General features: G+C 41.9%; 1 protein-coding gene across 1 annotated transcript in view; it reads left to right on the top strand.

Annotated features, from left to right (window-relative positions):
* Nucleotides 1-17,114, top strand: part of PHIP (pleckstrin homology domain interacting protein) — a 159,986-nt gene that overhangs the window by 27,657 nt on the left and 115,215 nt on the right. The window contains exon 5 of the mRNA XM_019537662.1: nucleotides 5,035-5,195. Coding sequence (XP_019393207.1) covers nucleotides 5,035-5,195 — 161 coding nt within the window. The remainder of the gene's footprint in view (nucleotides 1-5,034; nucleotides 5,196-17,114) is intronic.

The following is a 17,114-nucleotide window of genomic DNA, read 5'->3' as shown; positions in this document are numbered from 1 at the left end:
AAAAAAAAAAAACCAACCCCAAAACAAATAATAATAATAAAAAAAAAAAAAAAGCTTGACAAGTTTGGTACAGCTATGTCTGCATAATGCATTTAGACTTTTGTAAGGCATTTCATATTTATAATTTTAAAAAGTAAATAATTAAGCAGTTGCTCTATTAAATGACTTAAATTGATTAATCAAAAAGAACATGGAGTGAAAACTGTCATTCAGCAGAGGTGTTTCTAGTGGAGTGCTAGAAGGATTTGTTCTTGTAACAATGGTATTCAGTATTTTTTAAATCAATTTTATGAAATAAAATGTGAAATTATAGTTGGCAAGTTGGGGCAGTGGTCAATCATGGGAATAGGTCAGTTATATACATCAACCTGGATCACTTGGAAATGTAGGCTTAAACAAAGGTGCATTTTAACAAAGTAGACTTCAAGGACATGTATCTAGCAACAAAAAAATGTAGGTAATTTTTTATAAAATAGGGAAGAATATGCAGGTTTTTTTCCAGTGCATCCTGGGAAGGAGTGACTGAAAAGGAGTTGGGGAATGCTAGGTAACTGGTTGAACATGAGCTTGTAGTGCAGTGCCATAGCTGAGAGGGTTAAGGCAAGTTTTTGGGTATACCAAATGGGAAGTAGGAATAGAGGTGGAATTACCTCCCATATAACTTTACTAATGTCACTTCTGGAACATGGGCTGTTCGTAGACACTAAAAACAAAAACAGCCACCCCCCAAAAAACAAAAAAACCCCTGCGCTTCAGTGGAAGAAGCAGCACGTTACTTTGACCCGACTCTGGGATATTTGTATAGAACGGGCTCTTCAGAGGGACTTTTTGGTGCTTTTAGCTAAAGCTGATTCACTTTTTTTTTTTTTAAGCAGCCATGGTGCTTATTTGTATAGTACATTCTAATATTATAAAAGCCTAAGTCTGTCCTGTCCTGTCCTGTCTGTCACGCTTTATTCGTGCTCTTATTGGCTGACAAACAGCCAATCAGTGTGAAAGAGCATTCGAACAGGAGCTGATGGCAGTGGAGTGCCGCCATGATGACAGGGACACGGTGGACGCTGGCCTCGTCCCCTACCCCCCCCCGTCCTGCTCCCTAGAGGTGGGGGCACTGGTGGGGGCTAGGCCACTGGAGCTGGCCTCGCCTCACCCTGCCCCTTGCAGGTGATGGCAGCAGGGGGAGCAGGGTTGGGATGCCATGGGGGGGCAGTGAGCCACTGGCTCTGGCCTTGGCCTGCTCCTTCCCCCTTCTGTCGTTGCCACCTGCAGGGCCTGATATGGTGGTGGGGCAAATAGTGGGCATGTGGTGGGGGTAGGGGAGGAGTGGGCCCAGGCCTGATGCAGGGAAGGCCTGGGCTCAAGGGTGGGCAGAAGTTGGGCCACTACAATGAGGGAAGCAGTGGGCCTGGGCCAACCCAGTGATGGTGGAGGAAATGGGAGGATCAGGCTCTGAGCTGGGGAGAGCGAGGGTGGGAGAGGACTAGGACCACACCCAGTGCGGGGGAGGAGGACTGAGACCAAGCTGGGAGAGAAGCGGGGCTGCTGTGGAGGTATGTGTGTGGGGGGGGGAGCAGTGGGCTGCCCTTCTCCTGCCTTGGGCATGGTCCCACTCCTTGGGGCCCAGCTTCTCCACTCTCGGGCCTGCTCCTCCCCCTGGCTGCTGCGGCAAGAATGGGGAAAATGGGCCCAGACCCCAAGCGGCAGGAGGGAAGTGGGGAGCAGACCTGAATGGGGTGTGGCCACAGGGCTCATTCCCTGCCTGCTACTCCCCCATCGTTTTTGATGGGCAATTGGCTAATACTTTAAGAAGGATGTCACAACTTAGAATTTCTCAGTTTAAATGATGGCAGTGCTCTGTTACTATTTCCTGTACTGTTCTGATGTAGATGCAGGGGCGATGCATAGGGGGTGCACATGTACCCCCTGAGTGTGCGGTGCACCCCGTACAAAAAGGCAGTGCTGACACTGGTGGTGGTGCCTGCGGGCGGTCGCCACCCCGCTGCCAACACAGATGACGTCTGCGGGCGGTCGCCACCCCGCTGCCAACACAGATGACGTCTGCGGGCGGTCGCCACCCCGCTGCCAACACAGATGACGTCTGCGGGCGGTCTACCACCCCAGCTGGCTGTGGGTGGTTGCCGACCGTCGGTTGGTGCTTGCCATCCCCGCCACCACCACTGGCATCTGTAGGAGCTCCCTCACTCACTGCTGCTGAGCTGCTGCCACCATGCTCCCCCAGCTGCTGGGGGTACTAGTCATTCATGTGTAGATAAGAAACAAGATGGAAGTTAAATCTCTGAAGGACATCTTCTTTGCTAACAACCCGTTCAGTAGTGAAGTTTCTCATCAAAAACAAACATTTCATCCGGTTTAGCAGTTTCTTGGCAACCTCTGCTACTGTGGAGTCATTTAATGGTTTCTGTGTTCAGCAGTGTTATACCACAGAAGCCTAGTAATACTGAAGAAGTGTTTAGGGCCAGATCCACAAAATGTTTACATGCCTATCCTCAAAAGGTGGCCCATGTCGGCCAAAGGTTGCTGACCCATACTCTAAACAGTTCTGCTTCATAAATCACAGAAGAGCAAAGAAATTGAAAAGAGTAAGATGTTTATTTCATTTACTTAATTTTGTAAATACATGAGGCAATTGGACACTTAAAGACTAGATCCACAAAGGTATTTTAATATATTGTGGAACATAAGACTGGACAGACCTTGCTGGATAATCAGGCCCATTATTATACTCAACCATATTGTAAAGTAACTTCCATAAAGTGATCAGAATCTTAAAAATATATAGGGTCTAGGGTAAAAAAAATTCTAATGAGTAGATGTCCTAGAACTTTATTCCTGAAGCACCACAAATTAGAAGTTTCTAATAAAGCTTACTTGTAGACAGTTTATTTCTCTTTTGGCCTTGGGACTGAGTAATTATTTATCAGTACAGTTATGTTTTCATTTCATATCCTGTCCTGAAATATGATCAGAGATGCTCAGAATTGTGGTGAGGTGCCCTTGAAACCTGTGCTCTTGTGTGTGTAATTCTCTAAATTGAGACTGGTAAATTATAGCCTGCAGACCACACCGGGCTCGCAGAGAGGTCTGTTTTCACCTGTGATGCTCCGATCTAGTCCTGTGGATTGGGACACAGCTGTACCATGCTGTACAGTCCCTTTGCAGTGCTACTCTTCACTGTAGAGCTTGCTGCTCTTCCACATCTGTGCTGACCCTCTCATTGTTGAGGGGATGGGAATCAGTGGCAAGGGTAAGAGGAGGCAGCTGGACAGTGGGGGGTGGAAACTTGTGCCTCATTGTGGGAGGTCAGGTTGCAGAGGGTGACCTGTGTCAGCACGAAGTTGTTGACCACTGCTCTAAAGTTTTATGTTCCATAAAGAGGGAACAAAAGGAGTAAAAGAGTAAAATGTGTATTTCTTTCTGTTAAATAATAATCTGACCTTCCTTCTATAAGAGCGTTCTGATGTTTTAAATATCCTTACAAATTATGGAGCCTGCTGTTTTTGATCTGATGTTCTTATTTTCTGAAGTGTGCAGTGTAATAAAGGTGATAATCTCCCTGCGAATATAATTTTGGGGTAGGCTTTTGGTTTTTCCCAATGGTAGATTAGTCATGATAACATCACCAGAAACTACTTAACAAACTTCCAGATAGTTTACCTTAAATCTGGCCAAAATACAAAAGTTACAATTGTTAACTAGCAATGTCCTCCAATATGAGTAAACATTGGCAAAAAAGGCAAATGTGTTACAAGTTCAGTTGCACATAAAGAACTTAAGAGGCCAGAGCCCAATTTCATAATTTGCTTTATAACAGTCTTATGGTGTATAGAATACATTTGTTCTTATCCTTCCAAATCAGTACATAAAACTATGGGAAGAGTGTACGTGTGTGTTGTTTTATTGCTGGTGCTAAACCTGAGTCTGTCATGCTGTATGTCAGGCCCAACTTCCTGAGCTGAGCTTTATCTGCAATGTTGTTTTTTTCTTTTTTTTCTTGGAGATCCTTTATCTCCTTGCTGAGGCTTGTAAGAGGACTCCCATACTAGGAAGCAACTTCTTCCTTACAAGCCTTCTTATCTTAAAAAGAAAAAGTTCTAATACTTAGAATTTGCCTTAAGCAGTAGAGATGTGGAGGTATCTAATTGCATATAGATTTGTTATTTTACTTTTGTGGAAGGAGCTAGCAATTAGGGCTGTGCAAAGCTTTGGTTGCTAATTCGATTCAGTGGCTGTCTCTCTCCAAATGAAATTGGGAAACCATTTAATTTCACCGAATCGAATCGGAACCCTCCAAATCTGTTTGGAGAGATTCTGAAAGATTTGATGATTCAGATATAGCTTTAAAAGTTTTTCCTACATACCACAAGGTTCCAGGCAGCTCGTGAATGCTGAGATGCTGGGGTGGAGGGAGTATCCTACGGGACCGCGGGAGAGCCTCCAGCGTGCTTGGCAGTGGATCTGGAAGTAGACCAGAAGCACTTCCAGTCCATTTCTGGGTTCTCCACCAAGCGCCCCCCGCCCCCCCCATGCTCCTGTGGGATGCTCGTTCTGTGCCACTATCGCAGCATTCATAAGTTGCACCTGGTACCTCGTATATAGAAAAAACATTTAAAGTTGTGTCTATGGCAGAATTGTTGATTGTCTGTATCTGCATTGAATCTTCAGATTTGCATTTGGCTGAATCGAATCGGGACAGTGATCCAAAGCAACAGATCAAATCATTGTCTCTGATTTGGGCCAAATCCGAATTGAATATGGCCAGTTTTGCACACCCCTACTAGTCTGAGCTACTTTTTGCTCTAATGTTTTTCCCTTAGTTTACTGGGGACAGTTGATTAGTTGTGTTATGTTTAAAATGAGAGTCTGTTATAAAAACTTAATGCGCATTACATAGTTAAACATTGAAAATGGTTTTCCTTTTATGAATAGGCAGCTGGGGTAAATATACAGTTACCACAAAATATAAATGCTACTGAAACCTAGCAGAATATAAATATCTTTTTTTCCCTTTGGTAGTGGATACCCTCTTTTCAAGAAAACTAAATGGAAGATACAGACTCGAACGCCTTGTTCCAACTGCAGTGTATCAACATATGAAAATGCACAAACGAATCTTAGGACATTTATCTTCCGTATACTGTGTAACATTTGATCGGACTGGCAGACGGATATTTACCGTAAGTGTGAATTCCTTATTTTTGTACAATGTTATTTAAATATAGATGAGAAAATCTAGCTATTTCTGTTGTCAGATATCTTATATGCTTTTTATGTGCAAGGATCAGATAAGTGAAGATGATTACATTTGACTGATAATTCATAATTCTTTTTTAAAAAGCATGTAACCAAGTATTTTTGTAGGCAATTTGTATTTTTTTTAATTATGAATTTTTTGGTCATGCAAATCTTACAGTGGGGGTTGTGGCGAGTGGCTTCTGATTAATTTTTATCTAAATAAGAAAATTTTACTCATTTTAACAAATGTTAAATAACGTATTTGGTCAACCATGAGTATAATTTGGTCAACTATGAATATAATTAGATTATACATATGGAAATTTTATATGAAATTATTATAATTTTCCAGGTATAGAATCTAATTAGAGGTTTGCCTTGAATTTGTCCCTCTCCCACTGCTACAGCAGGGAAAATTAAATCTAGGTGGATCAGGTGGCCCCCTTGCCCTCCCCCACATCTTCCCCTTGAAACCCCTTTCCCCTTCCATTCCCTGCTCTTACTAGCAGACCCTGCTGTCCCTGAGCACATGGAAGTGAGGGGCAAATTTGAAACATTGACTTTATAATAAACATGCCTATAGTAATTTAGTTCATCCAATTGCAGTTTAGGTTTTTTAACTGCTGCATGTTTTAACACAGGTACTTCATAAATGCACTTTTTAAGTAGCACTTCTGAATTTGCTTTATATATAGTACAAACAATACATGATGTTAATATAAAGCCAAAAGGCTCATTATTTATCCCATAGTTCACTGGGCTGGGCCACAGCACAATGAACAGTGTTTAAACCCATGGTGATCCCATAGCTAAGCACTGCTCAGTTTGTGGGTATACTTCAGACAGTCCTCCACAAAGGATCCACATGCCAATTGGTCCTCCACTCATGACTGGAACACAGGGTGTTCTTGTCATAAGTCCTGGGATGCTCCAAAAATGTATATGCAGATGAGGTACAAGGCAGCCTGTTCTGGCTCCATCTCACGGAGGGTGAGGTCACACTAATCATACGTGACAGGCTGAGAGGGGGCTGCAGAAAGATTTTGAGTGAACTGTTTAGTGATGTTTGCCAGACATATAAGGCTGGCGAAGAAACAGGAATCATTGGAAATGGGAAAGAAAGGCACAGCTTGGCTGTGGAAATGGAGAGGAAGTTGAGAGAGATTCAGGAAGTAGTTTACCATGAAAAAGTGTCAGTGTTGAAAGGGGCTGCACTTAATGGACACTACCATATATCTTATTCAGATGGACTGTACTAACCTATCCTTGTGATAAGTTCCTATCAGCATGTTTGCCCAATATGGACCCATGTGGCTTATAATTATGCCTGATGTTGGCTGCATGTAATCAATTTCATAGTTGGTTTCCAGTGCTGAGCACAAGCTGCTTTTGGCCACAGCTTAATGATAACCAAAGTATTTAATGAAGTTTCCTTGTATGCAGATGCAAGACAATAGGCTTCCTTCCCTACCCCTATGTTGTTTATGGCAGGGGGAAAACCTAATTTTATGTTCAAGTAAATATGGTACCTTTACAACATTTCACCACCCCTCTGCCCATTACAAGTCTGCTGTGTGGTACAAGCCTGTGTAAAGTAATAGGGTGCTGATAGAGGATTTGATTAAAGATTCAAAAATGCAAGTAGAAAAAACTAATGCCAATCAAGTGGCATTACAGAAAATAGACCTTGTCAAAATAAATTGAAATTATTACTTTTGTCAGTGTTGATGGCATTGATGTGCAGTACTAAGTCTAAGTCAATTGTATAGTTTTGATTTCTAAATGAAAATGGCACGCATTTAAAACTGGCTAACTGATAGGTTTCAATGTAGTTGTAAGCAGAAAATTATCGAGCACTTATTTTCTTGTTGGTTTCTTTTCCTTCCCATAATGGCATTCCCATGGGGATCAGCTTTTGGGTGCTGTATATTTAGTAATTTATTATTTATCTGGAAGGAAACATAAAATGATTACTGATAAAGTTATCTGATGACCCAAAGGTTGGTGTAGTAGGCAAATAATAAAGAGGATGGGAATTCTCTTGGGGCAGTAGTTAACAATATCTTCACTGCTATGGTGAGGAGTGAGAGGAGCATAGACTTGATAACACTTTTTTAAGGGCAAGTCCAAAAATGCCCTGTGCTTGAAAGAGGCCAGTTTTAAAAGTGAAAGGTCACATTAGCCACAACCATCTCTTTCTCAAGGAGTAAGAGATATAGTCCATCATTTGCACCCTTATAATCTTACCATCAGTCAGTGCGTAACCAGTGATGACCCAAAAAACCTGGTCTCACAGTTATGATGAATTCAAGCCATACTGAATAAATTTATCTCTAGTACTTGCTTTCCTGAAAAATAGATCCCTAGATGGTGATTAATTGTTCAGAACAAATCTTTTGTACCTCACCATTTTTTGGCAAATTGTGGTATAGGGGACCTCTTTCTAGGGTGACTGACACTGACAGACTGTTTCATCTCCCTCTGCTAATAAACCTTGCACAGATGGTTTTGATGTGACCACAGTGTGCCTCATTGCATTTCACACATATTCTCCTTTTATGCTTGGATTGTAAGCTCTTTGGAGCATGAAGGGTCTTTTTGGAGGGCTGTCTGTTGTATGTAATCATGGATCTTGTTCTTTGATCCTTGGATGTACTGCAATACTAATGATAGAACAACCTGTAAGGGCAGAAGGTTGCCCCACCAGAACCAATGGATGATATACAAGATAAACCCAGAGGGTTCAAATAGACATCCATAGCATCAGAAACATTCTGCTGTGTTATGGGCTGAGTTCTTTGCAATGAAAAATATGTTCTGTTATTTTTCTATAGTCCAAAAATGAGTGAAAACATAAGAGCTGGAATTTTTAGAGAGCTGCCTCAAGTCTTAAAAGGTTGAGAAACCACTGTGGTAGAGCATAACAGCAGCAACATGCTCCGAAGCAGCAGTTATCCCTTCCCTTCTGAAACTGTTCAAGTTCTGTTTGTTCATACCCCAAAAAATGGTGAAAGTGGCTCCCCTTCTCTTTCTGCTATGCATCTAGATTACCTGTGGGGTAAATATGGGTCTGGAAATGAAACCATTTTCTCCTTTTGAATTCAAGCCATCGTGGTTTCTGAAATCTTTGGAGTCCTAAAACATACAAATCTTACTGTGTAATCCCCCAAGGATATGGTTCTCCAGGCTTTTATGTTATCAGGGTTAAATTATTTCATGTATTCACAGTAAGTGATAAGACAAACTTTTATATTTAAGCCTCTAGCTTCTGAAAGGCATAATACAAACTAAATATGAGAAGTGGTTTTAAGAGGTGTGTTATTTTAGATGTCTTGAAAAATATCTAAATCAAATACAGTGTTTCTTTTGCTGTAACCCAGTCAGTTCTGGAAGTCATAGACACCCGCTTGCTTCATTCTGCAGAAGTAAATTGTTCTGGAAAGAGAAGACAAACGAGAGCTCTTGCCCTAGGCGCTGAAAAGACAAGACGGTTCATAGCTCTCACACAGCTGTTTACCTTCTCGGATGGCTTTGCAAGCATTCTTTTCCTACAAATGACCAATTAACTTGTGGAAAAAATTCAGATGGCTTTGTCTGCTGGTCTGTTGCCTTGGATTAACTAACTTGGTTCTAAATGCCTTCTCTTCCCAGTGGACATGTAACTAAAGAGGGTATCAGTTATCACCCAAGTAATATGTAAAAAAGTTAAGTGGTACGTTCCTCAGCTCTGTTTATAAAAAAGAAGGGCTACAGTCTTCATTACCTTCATTTCTTTGCAGCAGCATCTTTTGGCATACAGGTGCAAATAACCAAAGGGCAATGTTGGTTTTTAATCTGTTCATTCATTTTTTCTGTCATCCTCTTCTGTCATATTTTAATTTGTGCACACCAGAATTTAGAATGAAAATCATAGGGGTTTTTTGGGCTCCTTGGGGCTGACTTCCCACAATCCAGATTAAACGTTTTGAGTATGTCCATGATGATCTCTTCTTCAGTGTTAGTTATAGTTATACATAAAATGAACATTGTTTATCCAGCAAGCATAGTTTAGTATTCAGTAGAGCTATGAAGATACTCACCCACTTCTTTTACTTGCATACCAGGGGTGGTCACAATCTGGAGCTCTGTAGGCAGTGTTGTAGTGATTACACTGTTTTCAGGAGGAGGAGGAAAGAATTTGGTGGTATCTGGACTTCTGTTGACATTGTACTCTGAGTTTGAGCCCAGTGTCCTCTGGCTACTGCAGAGGAGTTTGTTTTCTTTTCTGGCTCTCACAGATGCTACTGCTGCTGACAGTAATTATTTAGATTTATGTCCCCCTCTATCCAGAAAAGCTCAGAGTGGCTTACAATACATGTTACTCTAATCTGTTTTTCAACTACTGCAAAGGGTTTTCATCTCCTACCCCATTTCCTCTCTCACTCTCCCTAAGAACCTGTTTTTAGCATGTTCTTTGTCCTTAACAGTAACAGAGGTTCTCAGACGTTTATCTGCATGCCCATTCCACATGGCATATTTTACCTCCTCTTCCTTAGAGCCTCTTATAATCTGAGATGCTGTAATTGAGAGGTGTAGGAAGAGATTACCGTTCTAGGCTTTCTGCACAGAACACAAGGAGTGGAGGAGTGATGGCATGCTGTATGGGCACTGCTAAGGGAAAAAGTCTCTGAGTTTGAATGCCTGAGATTGTGTGTTCTCACAATGAAAATGTGTTTCTGTGCACCATACTTATCAAAGCACTTGGTTGCCTGTTAAGTACTTTTTCCTGTGTTTTATTGAAAGAACACATCCTTTTTTGTTTGTTTGTTTCTCCATAGCAGAACATGATTAGACAACTTATAGTAAAGGTGTATGCTTTTACTTCACATTTTATTACATTCTTCCATAGCTTCGTAGTTGGTAGGGTTGGAAGGAACCTGAGCAGATCATCAAGTCCGACCCCCTGCCATGGGCAGGAAAGAATGCTGGGATCAAATGACCCTGGCAAGCTGTCTATCTAGCCTCCTTTTGAAGACCTCCAGGGTAGGAGCGAGCATCTTGGAGCACTAAAATTCTTTCAGAACTAATTTAGTATTGGCTGGGTAACTCTTCTGACTTGGGAGAAATTTATTCTTCAGTATATTTAGGTCTGTTTACCTGTGTACAGTGATCCCACTCCTGCCAGAAGTAACCTGCCACCTATTAATATTTACATACTGTGAAGTAAGAATGTGCATGCATGCAGGCAGGCTGGTGTGCGTTTAGATCCCTTGTACTGTTTTAGTTTGTGTTAATACCTTAAGTATCATGATAGCAATTGGCTATCATGATGATGGTCCAGTATGAATATTTTTGCAAGTAAGAAGGTATTGAAAGACGCATTGATTTTGCTGCCCCATAAGTCTGAGAAGTATGTATGCATCTGTAAATGCTAATTTATTTTGTAATTCAGTTCTACCAATATAGATGAACCAGGGAGATTAGAGGCTTTTTAAAGGAAGGTTATGAGCAGCTACATCTTGCATTTACAAAACTTAACAAATGTTGAGTATATAAAAAAAGTGGTGGGTTTATTAATGTCTCACAACGTATCTTACAACAGTTTTGTAAATTTTAAATTTTTGTTAAGTCTAGCTATATTTTATCTAGTCAAATGGCTGCAGTGTCATATGTAAACTTGTCACAAAGCAGTCAAATCATGAAAGAGACCTTTGAACACTTATAAGAATGAAGTTAAAACAAATTTTTATATATGCTAGTGGGGAAGAGGACCATTTTTATGTTGTCAAGAACAGTAAGGTCCTGTGGACAATGGTTTGGGACACATGCATTACTAATAATGATAGTGAGAGCTTACTTCTGTTTCTTATAGGAATGCTACTTTGCATCAGTTAGCTTTGGCATTTGTGGGTGTGAATATTTTTTATTTGGTGTCTTTGGATTTAAGTGTATTGTGACAAAAAATAGAAAATATTGTGGTCCCAGTTGCAAAGCTCATTTAAAGAAGCAAAATCAATTTTTTTTAGATGTGCTTTTTTCCCCTGAGTAGAACAAAAAAAAAAAATCCCTTTGGTTTGTTTGAAACAAATTAGTGACTTCTTGTGGGTTTTTTTTTTAATTATTTCACATAAAAATATTTACTTTAGATTGAGACCTTGTAAGTCAGTTGCCTGAAAAATAAGAAACTAAACAGTGTGGGAGTTTCGAGAGTGGAGCCTTTAAAGCTGGAAATGGTACTATAGCAACTACTTACACTTCTTCAGAGGGGAAAAATGGCTAGCAGTACTGTCTAGCTATGGTTGCAAATGGCAAATTGCAAACTAACAGTGTAGTGAGAAATTCTTTGAGAAATGGAGCTATAATGTTATCTGATTAGAATATTCTTAAATGAGGCAAGAGGACTGACAGAGGGTGAAGCGATGGTAGAAGCTGTGTGGAGCAGTGATTCTCAGCCAGGGTTCCCTGAAGTCTTTGAAATTCGAGATTTCACATAGGAATTCATCCTGTTAAAACTATTCTGCCCTGTTGTGGTCTTTCTGAGTTCTGCCACAGGAGAATTGGTCTGTTAGTTTTCATTATTTTTTGCCTGCTGCAGCCCTCCAACCCATCCCCTCAAAACTCCACTGTATTTACCTGAATCCAACGCAACCTTGAATTTCAGGCTACTCCACAAATTTAAATTCTGTACCTGGAAAACTTGAAATTTGTTATAATTTTCCATGTGTAGAATCTAATTATTGGAGGGGTCATCTTTAAATTTGGTCCATCTCTCTTTTCCCCTCACCACCCTTGCTGCAGTGTGGCAAGGCAAGCAGCCTTGGAGGGAGGGAGGGGCGGGCAGACTGCCCACCTCCCCTGGTGCCTGATCTCTTCCCTTTGCTTCCTGCATGTGCATGTTTTATACTAATTAGTTCATGAAGGTTTTCATATTAACTGCAATTGCAATGTCAGAACTTAACATTTTTACTTGTGAAATGGAATCTGTAGTTGCTAGCCCTGTAGTTTCATACTGTTACAGTGTTAGTTTCCCGGCCTCTTCATTTTTGTTGTTGTCAGTAACTTAAATGACAAAGGGGCATGAATAACAGCTATGTAGGGAAAGATGAAATAGTGTCATTGTCGGTTCTGTCTGTCTTGCTGCATATTGAGGGTTAGAGTTAAACTCATGAATACTGTTTAAAGTTTATAAATTTTAAGAATTTTAAGTTGCGCATATTATTCTCAAGTCATCAAAAAGTTGTCAATAATAGCAACTAGTAGATGGCTTTAACAACAGTGCTATCGGAGCCTGTAGTGGTATCAACTGTGCATGACAGATATACAACAGAAGCAACTTGAGTATTGTTAGTCACGTGCAGCCATTGACTTGAATTATGAGTCTAATGAAGAATGTCTTGCATTTGAAAGGTTGTCTAACTTTATTCTAACCATGCAGTTGGTCCAGTAAAAGAGATCACTCCCCATAAATTGTTGCCTCTAGCCAGGAAATTGAGATCTTACAAAGACAAAATCACCAATGTCTGTATGGTTTTTAAAATGTAACTCTGTTTTAGAGTTAGATAGCAATAGAGCCACAAACTGGTGGTTCGTCTGGGGAAGTACCTTGACTTCAATCATGGCCTGCACTGCATACTTCAAAGAAAGATTAAACCTTTCTCTCTGTAATGTTCCTGGTAAATTATATGGTACTTTTCCTATTTGGAAGGGATAAATAAGGTTCCTCCCTGACTTTAGTCTGTTTTGTTTTGTTTCAGTGAAATACGAGGACTGGTAACGTTACCTTACTTTTCATGCATTTTTCTTTGGCAGTCCCTTCTGTTTCCATCTCCTGTTTTCATGAGGTATCAAAGTACTGATATCCCTGCAGCAGTCTCTAGCTACATTTGGGGACATCCTGGGTAACAGTCTCCCATGAGCTGATGTTGATGTTGCATTTTCTTAAAGTTGACCTTGAGGATGTCCCTGAAGCACTTTCTCTGCCCTCTTGAGCGTGTATGCCTTGGCTGAGTTGGCAAAAAAACCCTTGCTTTGGGAGTCAGGCATCCGGATGACATGGCCGGCCCAACAAAGTTGATGTGGGATGATCGTCGCCTTAATATTCGTGGTGTTTGCTTGCTGGAGGATGTTAATGTCGGTGCGTCTGTCTTTTCACTGGATTTAGATCTTCCGTAGGCAGTGTTGATGGTACTTCTCTAATAAATTTAGATGTCTTCTGTATGTTGTCCATGTCAGTTCTGTACAGCAATGTGGGGATCACAGTTGCTTGATAAAGCATGAACTTGTTTTCAGATCTGATGTTGTAGTCTTTGAACCCTCATTTCTTCAGATGTTTAAAGGCTGCACTTTTTTTTATATTAGAGGTGATGTTGGATTTCTTCATAGATCTCAGCCTTCTAAGATGTCTTCCGAGCTATGGGAAATACTCAGCATTCTCCAAAGTCTCACCGTGAATCTTGATTACTGAAACTGGGGACTGTTCATTAGGAACTTGTTGGTGGAGGACCATAGTCTTCTAAATGTTAAGTATCAGTCACTTTTTTTTTTTAATGCCTCAGTAAAGACACTGACAATTGCCTGAAGGTCTGCTTCTGAGTGAGCACACACTACAGCATCATCAGCATACTGGAGCTTAATGATTGAGGTTGGGGTGGTCTTGTTTTTGGCTTGGAGTCAGCTGAGGTTAAACAGCTTATCGTCCATTCAGTAGTTTAGCTGTACTCTGGCTGGAAGCTTGTTGCTGGCCAGATATGTAGCATTGCGGCAAGGAATGTTGAGAGATGATGCAGCCTTGCTTAACTCCCGCTTTAGCCTCAAAAGAATTTGTGATAGATCCATTACTAAGACCCAGTGGTAGACAACAAGGAGATCCCTCTGTAATTTCCACAGTCAGACATGTCAATTTCTTGAAGATTGAGACAAATCATGGTGTCCCTGAGGCTTGAAGACTTCTGCTGGGATTCCGTCTGCTCCAGATGCCTTGTTCTTCATCTTCTTGATGGCTTTACTAGCCTCATCAAGGGTTGGGGGGATTCCAAGATGATCTCTGAGTGGGTGTTGTGGGATGGAGTTGAGAACACTCTTGTCAAGAGCAGAGTCTCAATCAAGAAGGTCATCAAAATGCTCCTTCTAGTGGGCACTGAGACTCCCCTTTCCTTGATTAGGTCAGGTCTCCTCCATCTTTAGGTCTCAAGGGTGTTGGTTCCTGATTGCTCAGACTAGATGGCTTTGGTGGCACAGAAGAAACCACATGTATTGTAGATGCCAGTGAGATGTTGAATTTCCTTAGACTTCTCTTCCTACCATTTGTTCTTCATAGTGCAGTCCTCCTTTGGACCTCTGCCTTGGCTTGTTGGAGATTCAGTTTCTTTTTCTTGGGATTTTTGTCATTTTGTCAAGCATAAAAGACGTGTTTGCAACTGAACAACTCTTGGATCTCCCAGTTGTTTTCATCAAATGTGCTCTTCACAGGCACTGATGACGGTGGCCTTAAGGGCATCCCACATGCTGCTGATATTCTTCTATTGTTGTTGATTGGAATTTATGAGTTCTTTGGTGAGGTATTGGTGGAAGAAGTCTTGCCTGCTTGGGTCCTTGAGTCCTTCAACATTGATCTTCTGTTGGCGCTGCTGCTGCTGCTGCAGCCATTGCTTGGGAGCAGTTTGCGTGACATAACCGAGCAGATGAGTCAGCGATCAGACCCGCAGTTATCAGTTCCCAGCCTAGCTTGGCGGGAAACAGAGTTTTTGCAATCCTGGGCACAAACAATGACATAGTCGAATCAGGTGCCAGTGCTTAGATTGTAGGTGTTGCTGTGATGTCTTGTGCCTGGTTTTCTGGTGGAACAAACAGGGTATATTGGTGATGGCGAGTCCATGTTCTGCACATCTGGTTAAGAGGAGGATACCATTGGAATTGACCTTTCTTGCTCCCTCCTTACCAATGATTGCTTCCATTTCAGAGATTAGAGTCCTTTTTGACTCTGCCATTAAAATCACTGAGAAAAATAAGTCTTGCTCCCTGCAGAACATCAGGAAGGACTTGGTCAGGGTTGGCATAGAATTCCTTCTTGGTTTCATCGGTGGCGTCATACCGAAATAATAACATGCAGCCTATTTTTGGAAGGCTCCAAGCAAGGAAAATAGTCTTACCTTAGAATATGGGTAAGTACCAGTGTATTTGGTCTTTGAGGCTGTGGGCCATGTGCTGGGACCCTGTCTGGTGCCTCAGATCTGTGGCTGCTTGGTACCACACGTACCATCCAGATTGTGGCTCCCCATGAGTCTGGAAATCTGGTGGCCAGGGACAGGTGGAGGGAGCAATGGTAGGGTTAATTGATGTTGCAACAATACGATAATTGCTGCTTTCTTCTCCCCCAAATTTTCTGCTCTTTTGGAAGCTCTTTTCCTTGTATATAATGTGCACCCCAATTCTCTGAAGCTGGTTTTGGGGGGGGGGAAGGTGCAGGTTATATGTTAGGAAAATATGTTATTGTATCCGAACTGTGGTATTGAACTGGAGATGATATTCTTATGAATAGGATGAACATTTTTTTCCTGAATATTACTAAACTATTGAGTTTAATATCCTGTGTCAGTGAATTATGTCTTTTTAATTAAGTTGTATAAACAAAAAGTATTATTCTTTATATATTTCAGAAGTAGTGTGTTCATTTTATCAACTGTTTGCATAGGTCACTGAAACAACGTAAAGCATTCATTTGATTTCTCTTAATATTTATTTTTATGTGTTGTTTATATTAAATTGACTTTGTTATTGAAGAAACTGCTCATCATAAACCCCCCCCCACTGCACGTACAGTCATGTTTTATTGTCCTTTGTTCAGCTTCTCTGTTTGCAGTAGAGTATCAAGGATACTCTAATAACAGAGCATTAAACTACGTAAGATAGAGAAGCATAGTAGTAAGTAACATTGCTGAAATAACTTGAATTGGGTAATATTTGTTAGGGATGCAAATCCCAGTTCATAAAAATGCCGATTGTGGCAAAGAACAGTTACAGATTTAAATAATGAGTGTACGATATGGAGAGAGAGTAGACATTATAGAACTACTACAATTGTAATATCTTGTAACAGTAAATTTGTCTTCGTTTTGAGACGTATCTTTTGGAGAAGCAGTTCTCAACACTAAATATTAGGGGTGCATCGATAAAGATCCTTTGGGCTGATACCGATGGCTGATTATTAACAAGCCATATCAGTGGATACCGATCCAATTGCTGATATGGAGCACAACAGCTTGGAGAGCAGCTGGTAAGTCTGTTGCGGGGAAGGGGCATGGGGGGGGGTGCAGATTGAGGGAGAGAGTGGGGCAGGGGCAGGCTCTGCCTGGGTAGGGTAGGGCAGGGCACGGGACAGCTGAGGTTTGTCTGGGGGGACACAGGCAAGGGGGGCAGCTCCTGCTGCTGTGTGCACTGCCAGGGAAGGCATGGAGGGCATGTGCCCCCCTAGATCTGTACATGGTGAGGGTGAGGGTGGGCTGCTGCTGTGAGCTCAGGGCTGGGAGCTGCTGCCAACTTCTTCTCAGGGGGTGGGGCCTGGTCCCAGGCTGTGCTTAGGCTGGTGGGGGGGGGCTACAGCTACACCAAAATTTGCCATAGCCTTCCCTCCCAGTGCTGCTGCCACCTGCCTTGCCCAGCCTCACTTGAGCACAGATCTGGTCTGAAGCCCACAGCGGTCAGCCTGCCCTCGCCCTGTGCACAGATCTGGGGAACATGCACTTCCCCTCCCCCAGGGGTACGTGCAGTGGCGGTGGAGCTGCCTCTGCATCCCCTGGATGACCTGTGGCTCTGTCCCATGCTTTGCCCTGCCCCAGCCGGGCAGCCCCAGCCCCACTCCCTCCCTCACTGCAGGGGCTCAGTCT

Source organism: Crocodylus porosus, unplaced genomic scaffold, assembly GCF_001723895.1.
Source record: "Crocodylus porosus isolate Cpor-Errol unplaced genomic scaffold, CroPor_comp1, whole genome shotgun sequence".
NCBI lineage: Eukaryota > Metazoa > Chordata > Crocodylia > Crocodylidae > Crocodylus > Crocodylus porosus.
The sequence above is the reverse complement of the archived record's forward strand: the minus strand, read 5'-3'. Positions and strand labels throughout refer to the sequence as shown.